The 21,857-nt window shown below is 39.3% G+C and overlaps 3 protein-coding genes across 4 annotated transcripts in view; 2 read left to right on the plus strand and 1 right to left on the minus strand.

Annotated features, from left to right (window-relative positions):
• The first annotated feature begins 281 nt into the window (after window positions 1-281).
• cir1 (corepressor interacting with RBPJ, CIR1) lies at window positions 282-5,957 on the plus strand. Its single transcript, XM_034885066.1, has 10 exons — window positions 282-509; window positions 1,741-1,835; window positions 2,072-2,145; window positions 2,279-2,292; window positions 2,429-2,481; window positions 2,581-2,629; window positions 3,116-3,236; window positions 3,893-3,999; window positions 4,313-4,398; window positions 4,759-5,957. Exons 1-10 carry the CDS (start codon window positions 438-440, stop codon window positions 5,486-5,488), a joined length of 1,401 nt encoding a protein of 466 aa, XP_034740957.1. The 5' UTR covers window positions 282-437; the 3' UTR covers window positions 5,489-5,957.
• A 2,011-nt stretch (window positions 5,958-7,968) lies between these two features.
• Window positions 7,969-10,106, minus strand: sp9 (sp9 transcription factor). The gene is made up of 2 exons (XM_034885069.1): window positions 9,859-10,106; window positions 7,969-9,326 (listed from the first exon to the last, which is right to left on the minus strand). Exons 1-2 carry the CDS (start codon window positions 9,877-9,879, stop codon window positions 8,028-8,030), a joined length of 1,320 nt encoding a protein of 439 aa, XP_034740960.1. The 5' UTR covers window positions 9,880-10,106; the 3' UTR covers window positions 7,969-8,027.
• LOC117952635 (obg-like ATPase 1) overlaps window positions 8,987-21,857 on the plus strand; it is a 44,344-nt gene continuing 31,473 nt past the window's right edge. Inside the window, exons 1-5 of one of the 2 annotated variants that reach the window (XM_034885086.1) lie at window positions 8,987-9,238; window positions 10,264-10,293; window positions 13,513-13,604; window positions 18,431-18,574; window positions 19,908-20,035. In XM_034885086.1, the coding sequence (XP_034740977.1) occupies window positions 20,029-20,035 (7 nt within the window). In that variant the 5' untranslated portion in view covers window positions 8,987-9,238; window positions 10,264-10,293; window positions 13,513-13,604; window positions 18,431-18,574; window positions 19,908-20,028. Of the gene's footprint in view, window positions 9,239-10,263; window positions 10,294-13,249; window positions 13,404-13,512; window positions 13,605-18,430; window positions 18,575-19,907; window positions 20,036-21,857 lie in introns of those variants that run through there. The other variant, XM_034885085.1, reaches the window with a different exon arrangement.

A 21,857-nucleotide genomic window follows, 5' to 3' on the forward strand; every position in this document is an offset into this window, starting at 1 on the left:
GGAATCACGCCGGTTCACACATTTAACCTATTGTATGGTTTAATCTATATACTTCAACATATATTATTACGATATCAATTGGTTTTCATTTAAAATAACTATACCTAACCCTAATCCTGTATTTAGGTGATTGCCGCTGCATTTTTCACGTTTTTCCCCTACACCAAGGCATATTTCAATTACAAAAACCAATAAAATAATGTTGCATTTAGTTATACTGTCCAAATAATGTAACATAATCTACACATATTGATGTGGCATTATAGACTTGGCATAACGCATATCTTCAGAACTTCAACTGCTGACAATACACCAAAACAGAGCTGTCTTCATGCAGGCATCGTCGGGATTTGTTTACATGCGGAGGAAGTTACGCTAACGCTAGCTCAAAGTAAACGCTACGCTTTCCACTCACTTGACGATATAGGTTGTCAGCCATGGGCAAGTCGTTTGCCAATTTTATGTGCAAGAAGGATTTTCACCCTGCGTCGAAATCAAATATCAAAAAGGTGAGTGCTAGCTACAGTTAGCTAGATGTTAGAAGACATCAGATAATCTGCTAGCTAGCAAGTGATAGCGAGCTATGCTCAGCGTGTTTGGCTCTTTATAGCCCACATTGCTACTTAGCAGGAGCTAACATCATCTACTTTGATAATTAGCTAGCTACTTGATAGAAAATGTTGACACACGAGTATTTTTTATATGAATCTTAGACAAACCGTTGAAGATGGCTATCGTATATAGTTCGCACTGTTATCTAGCTAGCTAGGCTAACGTTAGTTGGTAACTTAAACTAGCTAACCTGAGGTTACAATGGTAACTTCAGCTGTCTTTAGTTTACTTTGCTATCATGGTCTTTAGAAGGATAGCAGCTGCTATCCTTCTAAAGACCATGATCACAGAATATTAAACACCTTGGCCATAGTGATATTCTGAGGAAGTTGTTTAATTAAAATAGTCACCTAAAACAAAAGCTGACCATATTATGTTAAAGTACTGCATACAACTTCACATGAGTAAGACATCATATCCCATAATTAAGTTTGGCTGGGATAAATGAAGATACTATTAGCTATTAAAATGACTGTCGTAATATTTTTGGACTATACAAATATTCAATATGTACAGTAACGTTACTAGTATTGTGTCTAGTTAGATAACTTGTAGCTAGTGTAGCTAGCTAAGTCCTTCTAATGAGAATTTGCTCTGAGCCCCCCTCTGGCCCTGGTTGTTCATACACTACAACCTATCACATGTAACGTTACTTTACATATAATACATTAAATAAGCAAAGAATTCTATATTTGTATGCTTTGCTAATTAATCAGCTATAGGCCCATAACTAGAATAATGATTTTCTTTATTGTGTACTGTGCCTCCTGATTAATCGTTTTCCTATACAATTATGAAAATGTATTTAAAAACGCCCATCACAATTTCCATGAGACCAATTTAGTGTCTGTGGATCGGCTTATTGTTCAACTAACAGTCCAGAACCAACTATATTCCATTCACTACTATATAAAATAAACCAGAGCAGCAATTGTGAACATTTGAAAAGCTGAATCCAGCAAAAAAAAATAGTGTAAAAAAATAAGATTCCGTTTAAAATGTTTTGCTGGTCAAGTTACTTGAATAATTATTTGTGTGTCAGGTAAGTAAGCTGACCCAAAAAATGTGTTTGGAAATGTATGATGAAGTAGGGAGAATGTTTGCAGTGATCCTACTTTTCACTTACAGGTATGGATAGCAGAACAGAAACTGACCTTCGAGAAGAAGAAGCAAGAAGATCTTATGCAGGCGTACATGAAAGAGCAGGATTGCTACAACAACAGGTTAGATCAATATACAGGGGATGACTTGTGCCTCCTAAAAACTGTTCTTTTAATGTCAGATTTACTTAAAATATATTTATTTTTAGTTTATTGATGAATACACACTGTTTAAATTGAAATATTTTAATTAACTCAATGGTAATTTTGGAGACATTTTCTAAATATTTCCTTCAACTTCACATGTTGTAAGTGTTGATAATCCCCATTTATAAACATGTTTATTTTCTTACTTCTAGGGTGTTGATAGGGGATGACCGTGTTAAAAATGGCCTCAATTTCATGTACGAGGCTCCACCTGGAGCATCCAAAGGTAAATGATCACTTGAGCTGAGCAGCTCTAAACCCAACTAAATATTTGCTTTCCAAACATCTGATTTTTAAGAAAATTATGTTTTACATTTTACTTGTTTGTTTTATCAACATAATTGTCTTCTGTCCTGAAGAGGAAACTAAAGAGGTAAAGTAGAGCACTTTATGAACCTATACAATTTCAAAGTATATATCTTCTGCATGGTGACTTATTCTTTCCACTCATTTATAACTACAACAGTTTACATACTAATATTTATATTAAAAATGTGTTTGTTTTTCAGGATGGGGAAGAAGAGTACAAGTTTGAGTGGCAGAAGCTGGCTCCTCGAGAGAAGTAAATAGTTGATTTTTAAATGAAATAAAACTTTCTTGCCATAGTGTCTGCATTCTACCGGAATTTGCAATCTTTTTAATCCTTAATTTTCTCATGTAGATACGCAAAGGATGACATGAATATTAGAGATCAGCCGTTTGGAATCCAGGTGTGATGATTTTTATTTGCTTGAAGCATAAAGACTACACCAGTGATTTCGCACCTGGGGGTTAAATCTAAAGGGGTCACAAGTTAATTAACAGATTAAATAACGAAATGAGACGCACGTCTGTTTTTTCTTGTGAAATACTGAGTACTTTTATCTCCTCGGTTGCCTGAAAATTTTACAAATGTAACCGTTTGAAAATAAAGTCACACTAAAGAAACTTAGGGGTCAGAAGCTAGAACGATTGGGAATCACTGTATTGTTAAATATACTGTGTATGCATTACTGGCCATTATAAAGCTTTAAAAAGTCAATCAGAGTTTGCCATGAATTTAAAATCCATAACATCAATTTAATGGCTTTTTTCTTCTAAGTAGGTGTTGCCATAATAAAAAACAAACAAAAAACAGTTCATACAGTATTGTGTTGTTTAAATATTTATGTATACATCTCCACAATTTGCAGTCATGTCTGTTGTTAACTCCCCAGGTGCGCAATGTGCGATGCATCAAATGTCACAAATGGGGCCATGTGAACACAGACAGAGAGTGTCCTCTCTATGGGCTGTCGGGTATCAATGCCAGCTCTGTGGCATCAGAGGAGGCAGCAGGTAGAGTACACATTATCACTGTCTAAAACCGACATTTTAAACACCTTCTCCTGCAGTTCCTTTGTTGATTGATGTAATTAAATGTTAATTAATATGTGTGTGTGTAAACAAACCACGACCATTTCATATACAGATTTTATTGAATTGAATTAAACAGGAGTTATTCCTTCATTGAATTAAGCATCAGCATAGGAGCACATGTTAACGTTATGCTGTACATATAAAATAAGTTATATAAATGCATTACATAGCATAAGTAATCACTACAAGTTGAATTGGTATGTAGAGATTTAACTAGCTGGGGCTCCAAGTCTTAAGCTGATTTTGACTTCTGCAATCAGCGAGTTGAGTAGTAAAGTAGTAATGTTTACCCTGAGGGAGTCTAGTCGGTACATGGTGTTGATGGTGGAGTGCCGTAATGGTTCGCCTTCTGTGGCGGGAGGAAGAAAAAAATGTAATTATTGTGTATTCTGATTCCCCTAACTGCTGCTTTGGCAGAGAATGATATTGTATAATTTGCTCAGCCGGAAGTGGAGTGAGTTGATTTGATGTCCCATTCTGTTAACAAAGCCGTCCCTGAAGTTCCCACTGTGGAGATAGTGGTTGGCATAAGGTTGACATCAATGGGACTCTGTGGCTGTGATTTGTGCTAACAGGTCCGTCAATGCACCCCTCGGAGTTAATGGCGGAGATGCGAAACAGTGGGTTTGCCCTGAAAAAATGTGTCCTTGGCAGGAATTCTACTGTTTGTGATCCATCACAGGTAATTGTCTGTCTCCCACTACCATCTTTGCACACATAGGAGTCAGACGCTATATGATTATACACACACATATACTCTACCCTTATGAGACTATCTTTGATTTGTCACTAGCATAAATTCAGCAGAGGGGGCAGTTATTATAGCTACTTAAATTAAGTGAACAGATTTTATCAAATAAATTGTATCATTGATTAAAGGTGTTCAGCTGATGTATTAATACATAGATTTTCTCAAATTTACCTTTGAGAGTTGTATTTATTGGTATGTTGTTTTGATTTCAATACCAATTTTGATGTGCTGTGTGCTTTTTTAGGAATATGTTGCCAGTGATGAAGAGGAAGATCCCGAGGTGGAATTTCTGAAGTCATTAACAACCAAGCAAAAACAGAAGCTCCTCAGGTAAAAATGTAGCCCAATTTACAAATAGTAACGTAAAATTATTGTTTTTGCAACTCGTGAATATGTTTTTAAGCCTCATATTGATAGAGAAAACTAAGGGGGAATCCTGATACATGAGCTGGTGAATTACTAGGTACTCTGATGGTTTCTTATGAATGTTTTTTAATTATAAAAAGTCATGTATTTGTAGCCTGATAATAAATACAATATATCAGGTGTATACTTGTAGTTTTTTTTTTATCAGATTGTTTAACGTTCCATTACTTTATAGACTATTATCTTAATATTAAAAAAATATATATGTATATCCACTGCCTTGTTGGAGAATTTTAACTAAACGTTTATGTACCTGTTTTACAGAAAACTTGATCGCCTGGAAAAGCAGAAGGCCAAGAAGAAGAAGAGCAAAAAACAAAAGAAGAAGAGCAAAAGAAAACACAAGAAAAATCACGAAAGTAGTGACAGCGCTAGTGACTCCTCCTCCAGCAGCAGCAGCAGCAGTAGTAGTAGTAGTAGTGATAGTGATAGTGGCTCAGATTCAGACAGCCATGGCAAGTTCAAGAGCCAAAAGAGAAAGAAGAAGAAGAATAAAGATTCCTGTCGGGATAACAGCTCTAAGAGCGAGCGGCGAGTCAAGAGTCAGAAAAAGGCCTCGTCTCATAGAAGCAGGTCACGGAGCCCTCACACTGGACAGAGGCGGCCTGAAGAGGAGTCCGGAGATTATAGACAAATGAGGACAGACAGGGGAAGGAGCAGGAGTCAAAATCACAGCCCAGAGAACAAGATCAAGCTGGAGGGAGGTCAAGAGAGAAAGAGACACAACAGCAGGGACAGGCAGAGACCTAGCAGCTTCAAGTCCGGCTTGGACAGAAGTAGGAGCCGCGAGAAAGGCAGGGAGGACAGAGGTAAAAACGGGCGTCACAGTAGTGATAGTGAGAGGAACAGAAGTAGCACAGATGGAAGGAGAGGCAGAACAGCAGATGGGAGGAGCAGGAGCAGGGAAAAGAGGAAGGAAAGGGAGGGCAGGGTAAGAAGTAGGAGTAGAGAGAGAAGAGAGAGAAGCCAAGACAGAGCTAAAAGAAAGCACTGATTGTTTGTTTTTCGGTTCCCTCTTACAATATTGGACAAAATGTGTTAAATGTTTTTTTTTTGCGATTGCTGTTAAATAGAGTTCTTGGTAATCACACAGTGTCCCTCCATTGAAAAATGCAGACATTGGGCAGTAGGTCTCCTTTTTCTCCAGTAGAGGGAAGCAGTCGACAGTAAATATCTAGCTGTAGTTTCATTGCACCGTTGTGTTGTCTTGTAATGTATGAAAGTCTAAATTAATTGATTACCATTGAAAGCAATTTGCAGCTATGATCCGTTGATGGGAAAATATTGGACTCATTTTAAGGGCAGTGCTAGAAAGACTTTCTAATGTTGCAGTTTTTATTTTTTCTTATCTCGCTTTCGGTATTTTGTCTTTTTTTGAAAATATTGACATTGTAACATGTCATGCTTAGACGGCTGATTCCTAAAATGAAAATTGTATGATTAAAATTGTAATAATCTCAATTGACGTGTGTTTTGCGTGCGATGGGTGAAAAGAATGTCAACGTCTGTTGATTGATTGTCGTTAGTGTACTCTCACTAAATACTAAATTGTTCTGGGCACCTGATAGCAGCTTAACACTATTACTTTAGTTCTTTCTTTCTCTCCGTTTTTGTTGTTGTTGCCTTTAGTGCTTCTAAATATTTCTGGCTGGTTAGCCTAAATGGCATGACACAATCAATGTGTGTCTAAAGCTGTGAAATACGGCGTGCTGTTAATTTTGTGTGTGTTTTTTTTCTTTTCTTTTTTTTTTTTGGGGGGGGGGGTCGTCAAGCAAAACATAATTTCTGTCCAAATGTCCCGTGGAAACAGCCCAGAAACAAAAGCTGCACTGTATTTTTTATTGAAGCATACCAGCATTCTACATTTTAATATGGAAAGATCGGTGTAGAATTTAAAAAAAAAAAGATTATATAATGTGTTATCTCCATTAAATATTAGGCCCAACATTACACATTTTATTTGACAGTTTCCATTATTTAGACTCGCAAAACAATTTTAATCTTAATATAAATTCTATTTTATCTAAAAAACAGATTTACTTGAATTCTTAAATGCTGCGTGTAAAAGCTTACATTTCATTTCAATTTGGTAGTTTTCACTATCTGTGGCCGTTTCCTTGAAACCGCTGTTGCACAAAGGGAAATGAAAATAATTTCCCTCTATTGCCTTCTGGCCAATTTAACATCCTCTTCAAAAAAAGAGGGTGTCTGGGTGAGATGCTTTCCCCTGACGTATTCCCAGTCTTGGACTCACGCTGTAATTATTCCCCGGCTTTTTCTTTGAGAGTCGGACGCTGCACTGGGTAAGCACAAAGAAGTCAGAGAGCATCCTTGAACCCTTTCAATACGGGGCCACTGATATTCAAATAACATGCAGGCACCATTTGACTGCGCTGAGCAAAGAGCATTTCAAATTCAAACATTTGCATGTGACTCTTTGCCCCTTCTTTTTCTAAAGTTTAAAAAACTGTTCCCACAACATCTATGTGGCTTTCGGCAAAGAGAAAGAGGCCATATCCTTATTCTTGGTCCATCGATTGGTATGCAAATGAAAGCAGTTAATTTGGACAATTAGAATAAATATTCAGGGACCTTTGTCATCAAACCCCCTTGGAAACCCCCCGATAAAGTGCAACTGAACAAAAGATGTCTCGGAGATTAATTAGATATTTGATAAGACACGAATCCCTAATCGCAAATACAAGACACATGGGGCTGCGATGTGCTCCAAGTCATAATTAATACCATTTAACAAGATTTTCATTTGGGCATGAAATGTTTTTTTCCGGGGCATTAAACATTGATTTATTCCATAGAGTAAACCGTCAGGGTATTATAGGTGATTTTAAGAAAAAAAAATAGCCCACGAGCAGCACTTACGCTTTAAATATATATTTCCAAAATTAAATGAAACTATTTTTCAAATTTAAACCACCCAAATATTAAAACTAAAAATATAAACTCTACAGCACACAAGCACAGCCGTTTTTTAAAGATGTTTTAATTACGATAAAATGAAAGTCTTATACGTGTGACTTTATACAGGTAAACATTTATATATAGATTATTTTTTTTTAGCAAAGAAATAAAATGGTTAACCAAAGTGGAAAAAGCTGTTTACATACATATCCACAAAGTGCATCGAAAGTAAACTCCCTGATTTCCAGGATACCAACACGAATAAAACAATCATAGCCAAACATTTACATGAAAATAACACATAGTTTAGTCGTCAATATACAAGATGGAACTCACATTGTCCAACCAAAATTCAACAGGTTTCGCGCACCCTTAGCAAACATCCATTTCATTTTCAAGTTGCCCCTAAAAATCCCCAAAGGCCTGCAGTCAAATCCCTGTGTTTTCTTTAGATGGATTTACGAATGAAATACTCGTTACGCCTGTGGAGAATATTTTTTTAGACTTTGCAATCGCTTCTTGGAAAATGTTCTCCTTTTTATTGTCTGTCAAATAAGACCCGTTTTCAATGCTGTGCAGTTTAGAATCTGGTTTGATTTTGGGGTGAAGCCTCACTAGGGCTCGTCGTGAGGGGACGGATCCTTAATATTGATTCTGGGATTAACCCCCTCCAAAATAAGTTCTGGGGACTCGGACCTCGGGGTCTCCAGGTTACTGGTGTCGGTGTCACTGTCGCTCCCCTTTTTGCCTCCTCCACCGGCCGTGTGCGTTTTGATGTGCTTGCTCAAATGGTCACTCCGCATAAAGCGCTTGTTACACACAGGGCAAGCAAACCTTTTCTCGCCGGTGTGGGTGCGAAGGTGTCTTTGGAGCTCATCGGACCGAGTGAACCTTTTGCCACAGAAAAGCCAGTTGCAGACAAAAGGCCGCTCGCCGGTGTGCCATCTCAAATGCGCTTTGAGGTGAGATGTCTTTCCATACACTTTACCGCAGCCCGGAATGTGGCAGCTGTGGAGTCCCTTTCTGCGCAGGCTGGCCCCGGCGGGTCCCAGTCGCTCAGCCTCCTGGCAGTTCGGACAGTCACATGTTGCTCTGCCGGAGTACCGCCGGGACGACCTGGAGGAGCTACTTATTCCTGAACTGCCCCCAGAAATCATGGCGTTGGCGGCAGAAGCGTCTGTGTAAGTGGGGATGACCGTTTTGAACCCGTCCTGTGTCAACAGGTGCTGACTGGTGGACAGTAGATGAGACGCGGTGGGGCTGATTCCAGTTGAGCTAAACGCCGAGTGCGTCAGCGAGGAGAAGTCCGGGTTGTAACCACTCAGCTGGGAGTGGATGGCTTGAGGCGTCCCGGAGTGCAGTGAGGTCTGGAGGGTGCTTGCAGGATTCTGGACATCGAGCCACGAGCCAGGATTAGTGTGGACATCCCACCACGAGGACGCACCGTTGGCAACATCGCCAGAGATGGTCGAGTGGAAACCGGACTTGTACCACGACTCGTACGGGTGCGCCATCCCCACCCGTGGGTAAAGAGTCTCTGCAGATGTGTGGACTTTGGAGATAAAAGCTGACTGTCCAGACTCTTGAGATGTGACGCTCGCAGAGTTGGAAAACAGACCGCTGTACTCTGTGGAAAATGCAGACGAGGTCGGGGAGGTGGAGGCTAAGCAAAATGCACTGTTGCCTGTGCCACTGGTCGGTGTTAGTCCTGTCGACGAGCGGCTTGTTGCTACTGTGAAACCGGGCAGACTGGATCCCAAGTTACAGCTGGAGGAGGATCTTTTCCACGGATGAAATCCACCTTTTGAGAAAGCGCTCGAGTCAGGTAAAGTTGTAAGAGGACTGGTGTTGCCGATTTTGTTGCAAGTTGCAGCCAGCATAGCTAGAGGTGTAGTTCCAAACCGTGGCTCTTCCTGAAACACACGGACAAAAGTTGGTCTTAAAACGGGCAACAACAAACAATTGCTAAAAGGTTTTAGTTTAGACCCCGATATTTGGGATGCAGAACACTGATCAAAAACAACACAGGACTTTAACAAATACATTATAGAAAACCAACTTTAATTCCTATAATTTGAGATGAGATCAATGTGTCTGGAGAGAGGGGAAACACATTTTTAACATGCGTGGAACAAACAAAACAACGTACCGGTAACATTTTTACAAACTTTCTCAGAATATAAGCTGTGTCAGATATCTGATGAGAAAATTCAGTGAGTAGCCTATTATACTACATTTACTCATCTGGATGCCTTTATCGCCATTCAACCGTTTATTTTTTTAATAAGGAGTGCAAATAATCGTAATTGACACAGTAGGAAATCATGGCGGCAAACTGGAAAGCAAGTATTTTTATGAAAGCAAGAAACACTTCTAGGTGAAGAGGAGATCAGGCTACCATAACTTTACGCACAACTTTTGCGCATAAATGAAAGTCGCACTCACCCCAAGTATAGACGTTGCCATATCCAGGGTCTGTGCTGTGTTGACAGTGTTCGCGATGTCAGTGCCGTACGGCTCCAATTTGATTCAGACTCACCGTGTTTGACTCAGGTCACACGGTTTCTCTCTTGGCTCGCGGCTCCCAACACTACCTAGTTGTAGAGAGCGTGTTCTTTGAAGTACAGCTGGCGAGAAGGCGCAGCCAATCTAATGGCCGCATTCATGGCTGGGATGAAGTCAGCCAATGAGAAACCCGACCGCAGACAGAAACACCAAAAACCCCGCCGTCAATCATCTGTAGTGCAGCCTCTGCTCATACTGTCATACAAGACACGATTTGGTATTTTTTCATACATAGTTATTTTTATGTATTCTCACACGAAGGCTCAATGTCTCCTTTCATTTCAGAATTGAGTTCACACGTCAGTTCTCCGAGAGGTAAGCTTTTCACTCATTTCGAAGCGTTTGTGGATTCTGTATAGTTCCAGGTTTCCCTTCGGAGTTTTCAATATTCAGATCATGCGCAACACGTCATTGAGAAATAGTTGCTATTTAAGCACATACTATTCTGAACAATGTGATGGACGCTGCTGTTGCTGATGACTTTATCAGATCAGTGTCGAGCCAGTGCATGCTTCTATGCGTTAACTGTTGTTATATGCTTTATCCTGTATTTTCTTAAAGTGCTAGTGTTAAAATTGGAAAATCACAGATGGATGACGTTTAGTAAAGAAGTCCAGAAACAGGCCTGAGAGGACGGACCTCCCTCACTCTGCTACCGCGGTTAGATCCTTTAGGAGCTGGCTGAATAAAAACGACGAGTCCACAAATGAAGGAAAAAATAGATAATGACTCGTAATGGATCAAGTCTGTTTACTTTCAGACATACGCGCGAGGGTATGTGTGAGAATATACGCGCGTCTGTGTTGGTGCGTGTGGTCGTGTTCACACGCGGCCATACGCGCCACCTCCCTCCCCACTAACTTGTTGGGGGAGTGCAGGTGAGGGGTTAATTAAAAATGACAGCTTGCTTTATCAGCGCTTGTACTTTGTGTTTTTAAAAGGCAAGTATCTTTATAAGCGGACAAAAAGTTTCAGCTTCCAGGGGATGCCTGCTGTAAGGCCGCCAGTCATCTCCATTAAGCTGCTGAGGCACGGTGTCTTCCAACCGAGAAATAAAATGTAATGCCACTCTAATCACTCATTTAGTAAATTGAGGACAATCAAGAGGATGCCGTGTTTCAACAATTTTACTAAACTCGCGACTTATTTTTTCTTTTAATATCACAATTCAATAAGCCGCGTGTTGTTAAGGCGCCCGGGGATAATGGCATCATCTAAAACTGTCCTGCTCTGACGTGAACCATCATCAACTTAAAAGTTAAAGCAATTTTCCAGAGAAATGCTTGACCGAAAGATGTGCATTACGGTATTCTAAGGGCACACAATGCTCCATTATAGAGTATGAATGCTACCGGTCAACACAAGCGCAATTTGTTCAAATACAATTTGTGCTTTAAAACCTCCACCTTTGGAAGAGTGAATAAAATAAGTCTCATCAAATACTGAGCGCTGCCAAGAAAATGGAATCATTTCTGCAATCATGACAAATTGTCAGAGTGCTGTTAACAGGATTAAATGTCTATTCTACATTTAAACAAAGTTGATTGTTCCTTGAAAAAAGAAAAAGAAAATAAATGCAGAATGCAAGGGCATTTTATTTTCATTATACTTTTTCATAACATAAAAAATAACCAAAACCCTTTCATTAGGAATTAAGTTATTTAAAAAAACATGATTTTACTGAATTTAGTTGCCATTGATAATAGATATGTATTACAGTCTTCTGTTCATTTGTTCAAATGATAATATTATTGTGGACATGATTATTATGTAGTATTATTATTTAGTCATGTAGTAATCTGGAAAAAAATAGCACTGTGACTGTTCAGATTGGAATAATGATCCTTACAAAGAAATCTAAATAGGAATCAATTTTTATGCACGAATAAAAACTGTAACTCAAATGTGTATGAAAGGAAATGTGTCTGTCACAGTAACCTAGAATAATAAATAAGTGATTTTTCAGGCGATATTTACTTGAGACAAAAGGGGAGAACATGATCTCGCCTTGTCGTTCAAGTGAGGATTTTGAGTTGAATCTGTAATTCCGGACTCCATTCGTGAGCACTTCTCAGTGGCAATTAGGAGCCTATTACAAGCCATTAGATTGATCAATGTACCTTAAACAATGGGAATGATTTATTTGGTCGAACAAAACGCTCTGCATCTATTGTGATGAGTCTAAGTGGGGGTGCATCCATCAACAAAAGATAAATGATTAATTCAGACCTATTCATTTGAATTCTTTCTACAAAGCCAGCCTCACTTGCCTCAAATCCAGATTATTAGAGCCTCATTTTCTGCAAGTTAAATTAGACAGGCTGCTGGACTGGGTGGCGGTTTTTGGTTGTGCCCCTGTGTGCTTTAATTTGTATTTCTACTGAGGGAAGTGTATTTCAGGAGATTTAACTAATTGTTGTAATTTTGTGTGCTCATGTGGCTACACCTGTTTCTCTCTTGGGGTTTGGTGGTGGTGGGGGGGGGGGGGTTGAGGAATCTATGAGTGCAAGGAATGTTTACTTTATTTCCATGGCGATGAAGCTGTGCAATGTTGTAGATGCAATACGATTACTTAGTATCATCAGAGGATGCTCATTGAGTTGAAAAAATGGACACAAGTATGGAGATTTGTCAGGATGCTTTAATTTAACACATTCATTTTGTTAAAGATGTTTTGGGGGTTTGACATTTATTGTGTTGTCTTGTAAAATGCAGAGATAAAGATAAAAACACTATTTTTCCGTCGTGTTAAATGACAACGTCTGTGTCTCAGCTGCCATTTACCATGAGTTTGTTCTTGCACTTTGAGGCTGCCAGGTTTTCAATTTTTATTTTGGTAGCAGGTAAATAGAAACAACAGCAAGGAAATTCTTATACATTAAAGTGCACTGCTAAAAAACATGCTTGACAAAATGATGTATTGCTGTAGGAAGTTGATGAGCTATAACACAAGAGGAAATGGCAAAATTGCTCGGCCCTGTCAGTACAGAGTCGGAACTCATGGATGTCTTTAGTTGGACGACAGTCAAGACACATGATTAAAATGTTAATAGAAAGCAGGCAGCTGTTGACAACACAGTCAAGCCTCTGTTAAAGATTAACTATACTTTCTATACACACATTTCACACAACAGTTCTGTGTTAGATTGATCTCACAGCAGCTCATCAACCTGCATCGATACTATCAACAGCTAAATTTGGAAGTACAGGTCAGCTTGCCAGAGTACAGTGTCAACTTTCATTTCCATAGGCTGCATGTTCTATTTTTAACTCCGGGGAGCAAGCCAGATGAAGTGCGGTCGACTGGTTTGATTTGAGGACTTAGCTTGGGCACATTTTCTGTCAATGAATGTGGTGTTTTCTCTGACTTGGTGAGCTGTTGGAAGTCAGCAAAAACTTAACAGTGGAAAATGGCTCCAAAGAAGGTGCAGGTTATGCAGAATAGCTCCATTCAACAAAAAAATGGGCACGTAAGATTATGTAATGGTATTTGGCTCGTTCTGAATGCAGACATCTCCACATTTTCTTTATCAGGGAAAGGGAGATGATGCAACAAAGCCACCACCACTGATTGGAAGATTTGGCACGTCGTTGAAAATAGGAGTTGTTGGCCTGCCCAATGTTGGGTAAGTAAAGGGTTTATATTTACAAATAGTGTCACCTTCTCACCATTCATACTGCATGCACCAGCATGTGCTCTGTCTGCTGCTAAACTCTGACTCCCATGATACCATAAATATAAGTGCATGTAAAGCAGGATGTAAGACGAGTGCAATTGAATGTGTGACTAAAAAGTAGCAATTGGATTTATAAATAAAGTCCACTTCCAGCTTTGAGTTATTACGGTTTCTCCAAAAGGAGTTTCACACCTGTACATGTCACATTTTAGACTAAAACAAGCAATAAGACATGTAGCATGATGTAAATTATTTAGATGTACATCATAGCCAAAGAGTTAGATGACTGTCCAAGGAAAATCTTTCAGTGTTCCTTAACAACCAGAGGAGTCTTCCCAAGGCTGTAAAGTGTCTGGAACTACGTGTTCCCTACAAGCTAAGGATCAAATCCCCCAAGAGCTTCGTCTTTCCCTCCCTGCATCTTAACTTTCTCTCTGTCTCTCTGTGTAAACAAAAGTGTGTTACCTGCTCATACTTCTTCAAAGATTTCTAGCATGTCCGTTATAGCAGATAAGTGTTGTGATTTGACGTTAAACGCGCATCTTCAAAGAGTTGCAGTACGTCAAAAATCATAATTTTAGTACCATAGTTAAATCATTTTACAAAAAATACTTTGTGTGTGTCCTGTATTGGTTTAATGAAAGTTTTTTTTATCACAGCTGTGTTTTCTTTTAATTAAGAAAATAGTTCAATTGACATCTTATTAATAGAATGTGCCACGAGCCATCTATTTTTGTATAAAACTGTACGACAGCAAGCAAGAATGAACCTGCCCCACTAGTATGAATGCGGTGAAGAACTTCGAATGAATGAAAAGCAAAGCAAACAAACCCGGTTGTCTATTGGTTTTAAATACTTACTTATAACTCATGCACCGGTCAAAGGTCAGGGTGAATCCTGGAGATCTGTCCGGTCAATCATAAGCAGTCAAATACTGTCACCATCACATTCAAATGTCTAGTAATTTAGTCTTTCCAGCTCACCTAACGTCCGTGTCATGTGAGTAACCACATCACAAAGTGAACACTCAGACACAGGACGCTCAGTACCACTGAGGCACCTTGCAGGACAGCCTCTGCTGTAACAAATCATGCATGCACCCCGATGTGTTGAATTCTTTAAACAGCAGATATTAATGTTTGTCCAAGACAAATTTGCTTCAGGATAATAAAATATATCTTATCTTATCTTAACAGAAACAGCACATTGACTGTAATACATGGAATACATTTTTGAGGAAATTGTATGAAAATCAACTTTCTCCTTTCATCCTTCAGACACTATTACACATGCATGAAATAATACTTTTCAACATGGCCATTTGCCTTGAGTTGCTTGAACACATTCTCACTCCCATACCTTAAAATACGGAGACAAGGAAAAAGGTGAAAACAATATAAATATAAGTGTGCAATAAAAAGTATATGCAAAAAAAAAAAAATGATTATAAGACGATTATGACTAGAGCAAATATCAGTCGCAGCAGGATGTATTGCAGTGACAAACAGTGAAATGAACAATATAAATTTAAAGCTACTTAGTGTTAGGCCTTGTTATTGAAGTTAGAAATCTTCTTTAGCGTCTTATCGACACGCGCTTTGTCTAAGCATGCTTTATCTAAATGCGTTTAGGAAAATAAGAACGGGACAGTGCGGTTCATGAAAAGATTGTGGGTGGGGTCATAAAATAAAACAGTCCAATGACACGCAGTACACAAACCCCGGTCTCTGGGGTGAAAGTGCTGTGCTTTCATACTTCTCGCTACCGCTGTCACTCTTATTACTACGTCATCTTCACGCACCGCGGAGCTGCTGCTCTGCCTGGTGCCTTCTGTCGGTACACGCTGAGGGCCGCTTATTGCATCACCTGACGCTTAGAGACAATGACCAAGCGTCCATATTTTGTTGGGAGTGAAACTGGGCTGTGCTTAAATCAGCTCCCACTCTCACAGGTACAATCAGTGCCTGTGGCACTTTAAAGACAATAATTGTGTGTGTATATATATATATATATATGTGTGTGTGTGTGTGTGTGTGTGTGTGTGTGTGGACATGTGTGTGTGTATAGATTTTAGGATTAATCAAATTGTAATCTACAGAAATAAACATGTTTAGATTAGTTTGAATAGCACTGAAGAAAGTCAAGCATGGATAGAATAATAAAAATCCTTGTTTTATTGTTATCATTGAACTTATGTCATTCTTTTAAATATTTTATAACTACAAAACTCCCAGAGACAGCAAGTTAAAGGCAAAATTTGTTAAGACATAGACACAGGAAATTTGGAGTATGTTAGTTTATTTGAGGTGTTTTCAAATTATTGTTGATAATAATCAATAAATCAATGTAATCAAACACAAATAATAGATGTGAAGAATGAAAAAATATTAGGTAGTTGAAATGTCAACCTCTGTGTCAAAGAGTTATTCAGTGTGTGAAAGATTTTTAGGTGGACAACTTGTCAAGAATCTGTACTACATGGCCTTGTGTTTTAGGAGGCTGACACACTGTCTGTATGTCAGACTTGGTCAGACACATCCACCTTGTCAGCATCTATCAAGACCTTCAGCAACATCAGTGACAGAGCGTAATCACAGGGCAGACCCAACATTACTTTCCTTCAGCCCCCTTAGAGCCACAGGAAAGGGCCACTGTGTTATCTTCTGCTCAGCTGACAGGTTCTCTTTTTTATTGTGCAGCTCCTTAAAACATTTTTTCAGTCACTTTTAGCTGAACTGTTGTTTTTCAAAGTAGCCTAGAAAGATTTGTTATAGATGAAAACTCCAGGTTTTAAATGGACAGAAAGGCCCAGGATGTTGAGACGTCATCCGGTTACTGCTCTGAACCACTAAACTTGAGTCCACAGATATTGCTATAAATCATTAACAGGCTGAGAGTATTTTTCACAAAATTCATTTCATTGTATAGCCAGATACGGCATATTGATAACAGAGAATAATCACTCTATGTTCTGTTTGTTCTTGACATGTAGTGTGTCTAAGCTGTTTTACTCGTTTTTTTAGCCTTTTGCACAAAGATCCAACTCTCTAGAGTCCAGTGTTTTTATTTCTTGCCCAGGCAAAACCACATTTTTTCCTGTGTATGAGAATTAGAGCTCATTGAGGTTGTAGCCTGCCATACCACATTTGTGTCAAAGAACGACTAGCCAACCCTCCCTAGTTTCTTCATCAATGAACCATGTTCAAATACTAGCCTACTGTTAGTTGGGTGTAGCTCACCACTCTTCACACATATGGGAAACATGAGAACTTGAAATGTTGCAGCTACTTAGACCAGAATATATTCTATTAGTGCTCAGAGACAGAAAAAAGTCTAGTCTTAGTCCAGTTAACCCCTTATTTGGACACATGGTAAAGTATGCACACAGTATTTGGCCTAACTAATTTGAGTCATTCTTAAAACTCATCAGGCTGTCTGAACGTGGCCTTTGTACTTTTTCTCTCCTTGCCTAGGCCACAACGGTTTATTATTGACCATCCTTTATAACTGTTTAGTGAAAAAACATCATTAAGTGTCCCCAATTTTTACATTATATTTGCATTAAGCTAGCTAGATATCCTAGCTTGTTTGTTACTTTTGAGTAGACTTTGATTACCTGGATTTTTATTTTTTATTGAACAACAATAATTGTGAATTGACATGTATTACTGTCTAGTTTTACTTCCTGTGTATTCCCTCCTGTCTGATTGTCCTGCCCCACCTTGATATGTTTCACCTGCTGTATCCCCTGTACCATTTGCTTGTTACCTCCTGTATTTAGCCTCTGTGTTCCCTTTGTCTTGTGTCAGATCCTTTTGTGTCTGTTTGTTGGATGTCCCCGTGTCAGCGTGTTGTGTATTTCTCTGCCTCGTTTCTTTACCATCTATTTTTGGACACCCTCTGTTTTTCCTGGATCTTGGTTGTGGAATGAAGCTCTTGCAACTAAACTTCCATCTGCTCTCCTGCATTTGGGTCCACTATTCCCCGCGCCCATAACATTTCTACCACCCACCAGTGAAAAAACACACTAATGTCTGCTGTTTTCAAATACAGATCACTTTACCCATTGACCAGCATATTGCACCATCATTTGCAAGTAATTTGCTGTGCAATTAGTTAAGATTGTTTTTACATGTGTATAGCACATTATTATCATTTATATGTGATGATGGGTGAGTGTTACCATGGATTGTATTTCTTTTTTCCCACCCAAGGTGACCCAAGATAGCCTTTAAGTATGTTAGAGAAACAATTTAGCTTTATATAAGGAATGCATGCACTTTACCAATCTTGTGCAATTTCATGCCTAAAGGACTTGACAAACAATCATTCCAATGTGAAGCATCCAGTGAGGGAATAAAAATTGAAAGTCCTGGATTAACTGCCAGGCCATTATTACTCTTAGACGTTTGCCATTGTCTGTAGATTTTGAAGTACACTTGATCTGCTTGTGCCATAGAAAATAAACCTCTCTGTGGGGCGGCGTTTTTCTGATCCTGTTCAATAGCTGATATCTATGAGAAATGTAATTTGTCCTTCAATTTCATTTACAATTGATCTATTATGGGATTATCTGACCTTGTAATTGGGTAAAGTACTGTATTTTTTGAAGCGCTCAGATATTTAATCCATTAGAATAACCTTTTCATTATTGTGGAGTAAAACTAAAAAAGCCACTCTTGCATAATTTAGGATTACATTCTATCAAACCATTAGGTTCTGCACAGCAGCACTTTTAGACGCATTGACCTCACTGCTGTTTTTTTATTTTTCAGGAAGTCTACCTTTTTTAACGTGTTGACAAAGAGTCAGGCTTCAGCTGAAAATTTCCCCTTCTGCACCATTGACCCAAATGAAAGCAGAGTGCCCATTCCAGATGAACGCTATGATTTCCTCTGCCAATTCCACAAACCTCCCAGGTATGTGGTCTCATCGTTCACGTATTTTTCACACTTCAGATGTGTAGTTGCTGACGGTCTTCTTGCAATAGGTATGAGAAAACGTAGAACAATGTTGTTGACATGTAGCCGCCAGTTCTGTATAATGTATGATTGCTGCTCTACTCCAAGGTTTTTTGTTAAGGGAAAAGCGAAAGCATCTGAACATCTAACACTTGGTTATCATACGCATTTATAGAGGCTGTTAAAGCCGGTTGAATACAAATTATCTTCTCTATACTGAAAAAGTACTAGCAAAATATCCTTTTTGAATGACAAGTATTTGTATGTTAAATAGCACAGATCATTTCAGTGCATGAATTTTAGTCACAAGAACTACGCTCCTACTTTTCAAAGAGCAGTAGGAATCTCACAGGCATGCTTGAACTCAGTTCTATCCTACTTACCTTGTAAATGCTCTGTACTGTAACTTAAATACATGCAGAACAGAGTCCACCGCTATAAATAAATAAATACACCAGCGACCAAAAAAATATGAAATACAGGCAATATTCCTCATGAAACAAAATCAACAAAGAATTGAGCCTACTATAAAAACTTGGCTGTGAACATGGGCATCGTAGTTTATTTTGAGTCAATCACACAAATTGATGCTGTGCCCTAAATTCTAGAAAACCAAGTTAATTTAAGATAATTTTTTGGGCCTTTTGAGGCCTTTATTCGACAGGACAGCTGAAGACATGAAAGGGCAGAGAGAGGGGGAATATGACCGCAGGTCAGAGCTGATTGGGGCCCGCTGCATTGAGGAGTAAACCCCTACACATGGGCGCCCGCTCCACCAACCGAGCAGCCGAGCGACCGCAAATATGTATTTATGCATGACTGAAAAAAGTCCCCAGCAAGTCCACTGAGTTTAAAAAAGATTTACCGTTTTTAAAGATTTACATCTTCAGTAGCAACTAATTTGCTCAAATCTGAGGTTCACAGACATTGTAGGAAAGTCAAAGAATTGAGAGATTAATTAACATATTGTTTTTGTTTTCTTTTGTTTACAATATTAAAAAAATCTAGAATAACACCAGCCTTATCTTTCAAGATGTTCACCCTGTGTTAAGACTTATTTGGCTATTTTTGTGTTAACTAAACTATGCCACGTTTTGTGGCTATAATTTGAGATAGTTTGTTATTAAATACCACTACATTGGTGAAATCCTATACAACATCACAAAAATCGGAGATTAATCTTGCAAAGTGTTTCAGAAACCTTTTACTGGTTACTTCTTTCGGTAAAACATTGATAATGTTTAAACTCTTAAATTAATGATATATTTTCCTTTTATTTCCTGGGTTGCAGCAAAATCCCAGCATTCCTTAATGTTGTTGACATTGCTGGCCTGGTGAAAGGTGCTCATGCTGGACAAGGCCTGGGAAATGCCTTCCTGTCCCATATCAGCGCCTGTGACGGCATCTTCCACATGACACGTGAGTCACAGGTTGAGGCTTGCTCTCCCTCATAGTTTGGTAGACTCTCATCAACAAATCACAGTATTTTATACTGCCAAAGCACTTGCATTGGCAACATTTGGTCACACTATATGTAATACAGGCCTTTGTTGTGCTATAGCTTTTGCCAGTAGGGTATCTTGTGTGGAGATCAACATAATAGTTGTAATAAAGTCATATCAGACCTCACATTCCTACTGGGAGGCTCCCTAAATATGAATCACAATTAAAGGGTCTGTGCCTAGTTTAAGCTTCACCCAATCAGTGGCCCATTCTGAGGTTTGGAAACATAAGGGACTTCAGTTGGAGCTCCACAAAATATTGTAACATGATTCCTAATGTCAATTTTGGTTAAGTTTGGATGCATTGGAACTATTTAAGTCACCACTAAACATATTGTGATGATTAAAGGCATCTTTTCTTCTTGTATTTTTACACACTGCATACTGTACATTCCTAATAAGTATAATACTTTGTATAATACTGTTGACAGCAATAATAGTCCATCTATCATAAACTGCATACCTGGAATCGGGTCCCGGGGCAGCAGTGACCCCAAACTTCCCTTTCTTGAGCCACATTAACCAATTCTGACCGTGGGAACCTAAGTTGTTCACCAAGCCAGGGTGGCACAGTATCTCTGGCACTACTATCAGTTTTGTGCTTTTAATCATGGCCTTACATTTTGAGGTGCTAATGCTCATCTCAGCCGCTTCACACAAACCAATCAAATGATTGCTGAAGGTCACGGATTGATGATGCCATCAGGACCACTTCATCTGCAAAAACCAGCAATGAAATCCCCAGCCCGCCAAAACACAAACCCTCTCTACCACGGCTATGCCTCGATATCCTGTCCATGAATATCACAAACAGTATTGGTGACAAAGTGTAGCCCTGGTGGAGGCCAACCTTCACCTGGAAAGAGTCAGACTTACTACTGAGAACCTGAACACAGCTCTCGATCCACAAAGCACATGGGGACTAGAAACGCATACTCCCAGGCCCCTTCCAAGATCCTTGCGAGAGTGAAGAGCTGATCCGTTGTTTCACAACCAGGATGGAATATGCAGTGTTCCTCTCTAATGTGAACTTTGACTATCAGCCAAACCGTCCTTTCCGGCTCCCCACTGCAGCTTTAACAATGGAAGCTTTAAACATTGACCACCCGAGTTCAATGTCCCCAACATCCACAGGCACGCAAGAAAAGCTCCGCCAGATGTGTGACTTGACGATCTGCCGGACAGGGGCCTCCTCCAGACGTTCCCAGTTTAGCCACACTACTAATTTGGGCTTACCAGATCTGTCCAGTCTTTCCCCACCCCCTGACCCAACTCACCACCAGATGGTGATCGGTTGGTAGCTAAGCCCCTCGCTTCACCCAAGTGTGCAAAACATGTGGCCTCAGATCAGACGATACAATCACAACAATGATCAATCCTTTTCCTAGGGTGCTCTGGTAGAGGTAAACTTATGATTATCCATATATTCAAACCATCCATGACTAGCACAAAAGTCTAACAACATGGAACTGCTCAGGTTTAGTTCAGGGAGGCCATTCCTCTCAATCACACCCCTCCACGTGTCTCAATCATTGCCCATGTGGCATGCGCATTGAAGTCTCCCAGCAGAACTATGGAGCCCATTCAGGGTCTCCAAGAAAGCCAAATACAAACTGCTGTTTGGTGCATATGCGCAAACAACCCCCATTCGTTTAAAATTGTATGTGGCATTTTCTTTTGTGGGGTGCAAATGTTCCGCCAAAACATCTTATTTCACGAAAACATTTCGCTGTGACCAG

This window comes from Etheostoma cragini, chromosome 11 (assembly GCF_013103735.1).
Source record: "Etheostoma cragini isolate CJK2018 chromosome 11, CSU_Ecrag_1.0, whole genome shotgun sequence".
Taxonomy (NCBI): Eukaryota; Metazoa; Chordata; class Actinopteri; order Perciformes; family Percidae; genus Etheostoma; species Etheostoma cragini.

What these genes read in the sequence shown, in the direction of transcription:
- cir1 (XM_034885066.1), top strand. Translation starts at nt 438, where the DNA reads ATGGGCAAGTCGTTTGCCAATTTTATGTGCAAGAAGGATTTTCACCCT. An exon ending in ATCAGCCGTTTGGAATCCAG is followed by an intron (nt 2,630 to 3,115) that starts GTGTGATGATTT and finishes TTAACTCCCCAG; the next exon opens with GTGCGCAATGTGCGATGCAT. An exon ending in GGCATCAGAGGAGGCAGCAG is followed by an intron (nt 3,237 to 3,892) that starts GTAGAGTACACA and finishes TTGTGCTAACAG; the next exon opens with GTCCGTCAATGCACCCCTCG.
- sp9 (XM_034885069.1), bottom strand. Translation starts at nt 9,879, where the DNA reads ATGGCAACGTCTATACTTGGG. An exon ending in TGGCAACGTCTATACTTGGG is followed by an intron (nt 9,327 to 9,858) that starts GTGAGTGCGACT and finishes CGTGTGTTTCAG; the next exon opens with GAAGAGCCACGGTTTGGAAC.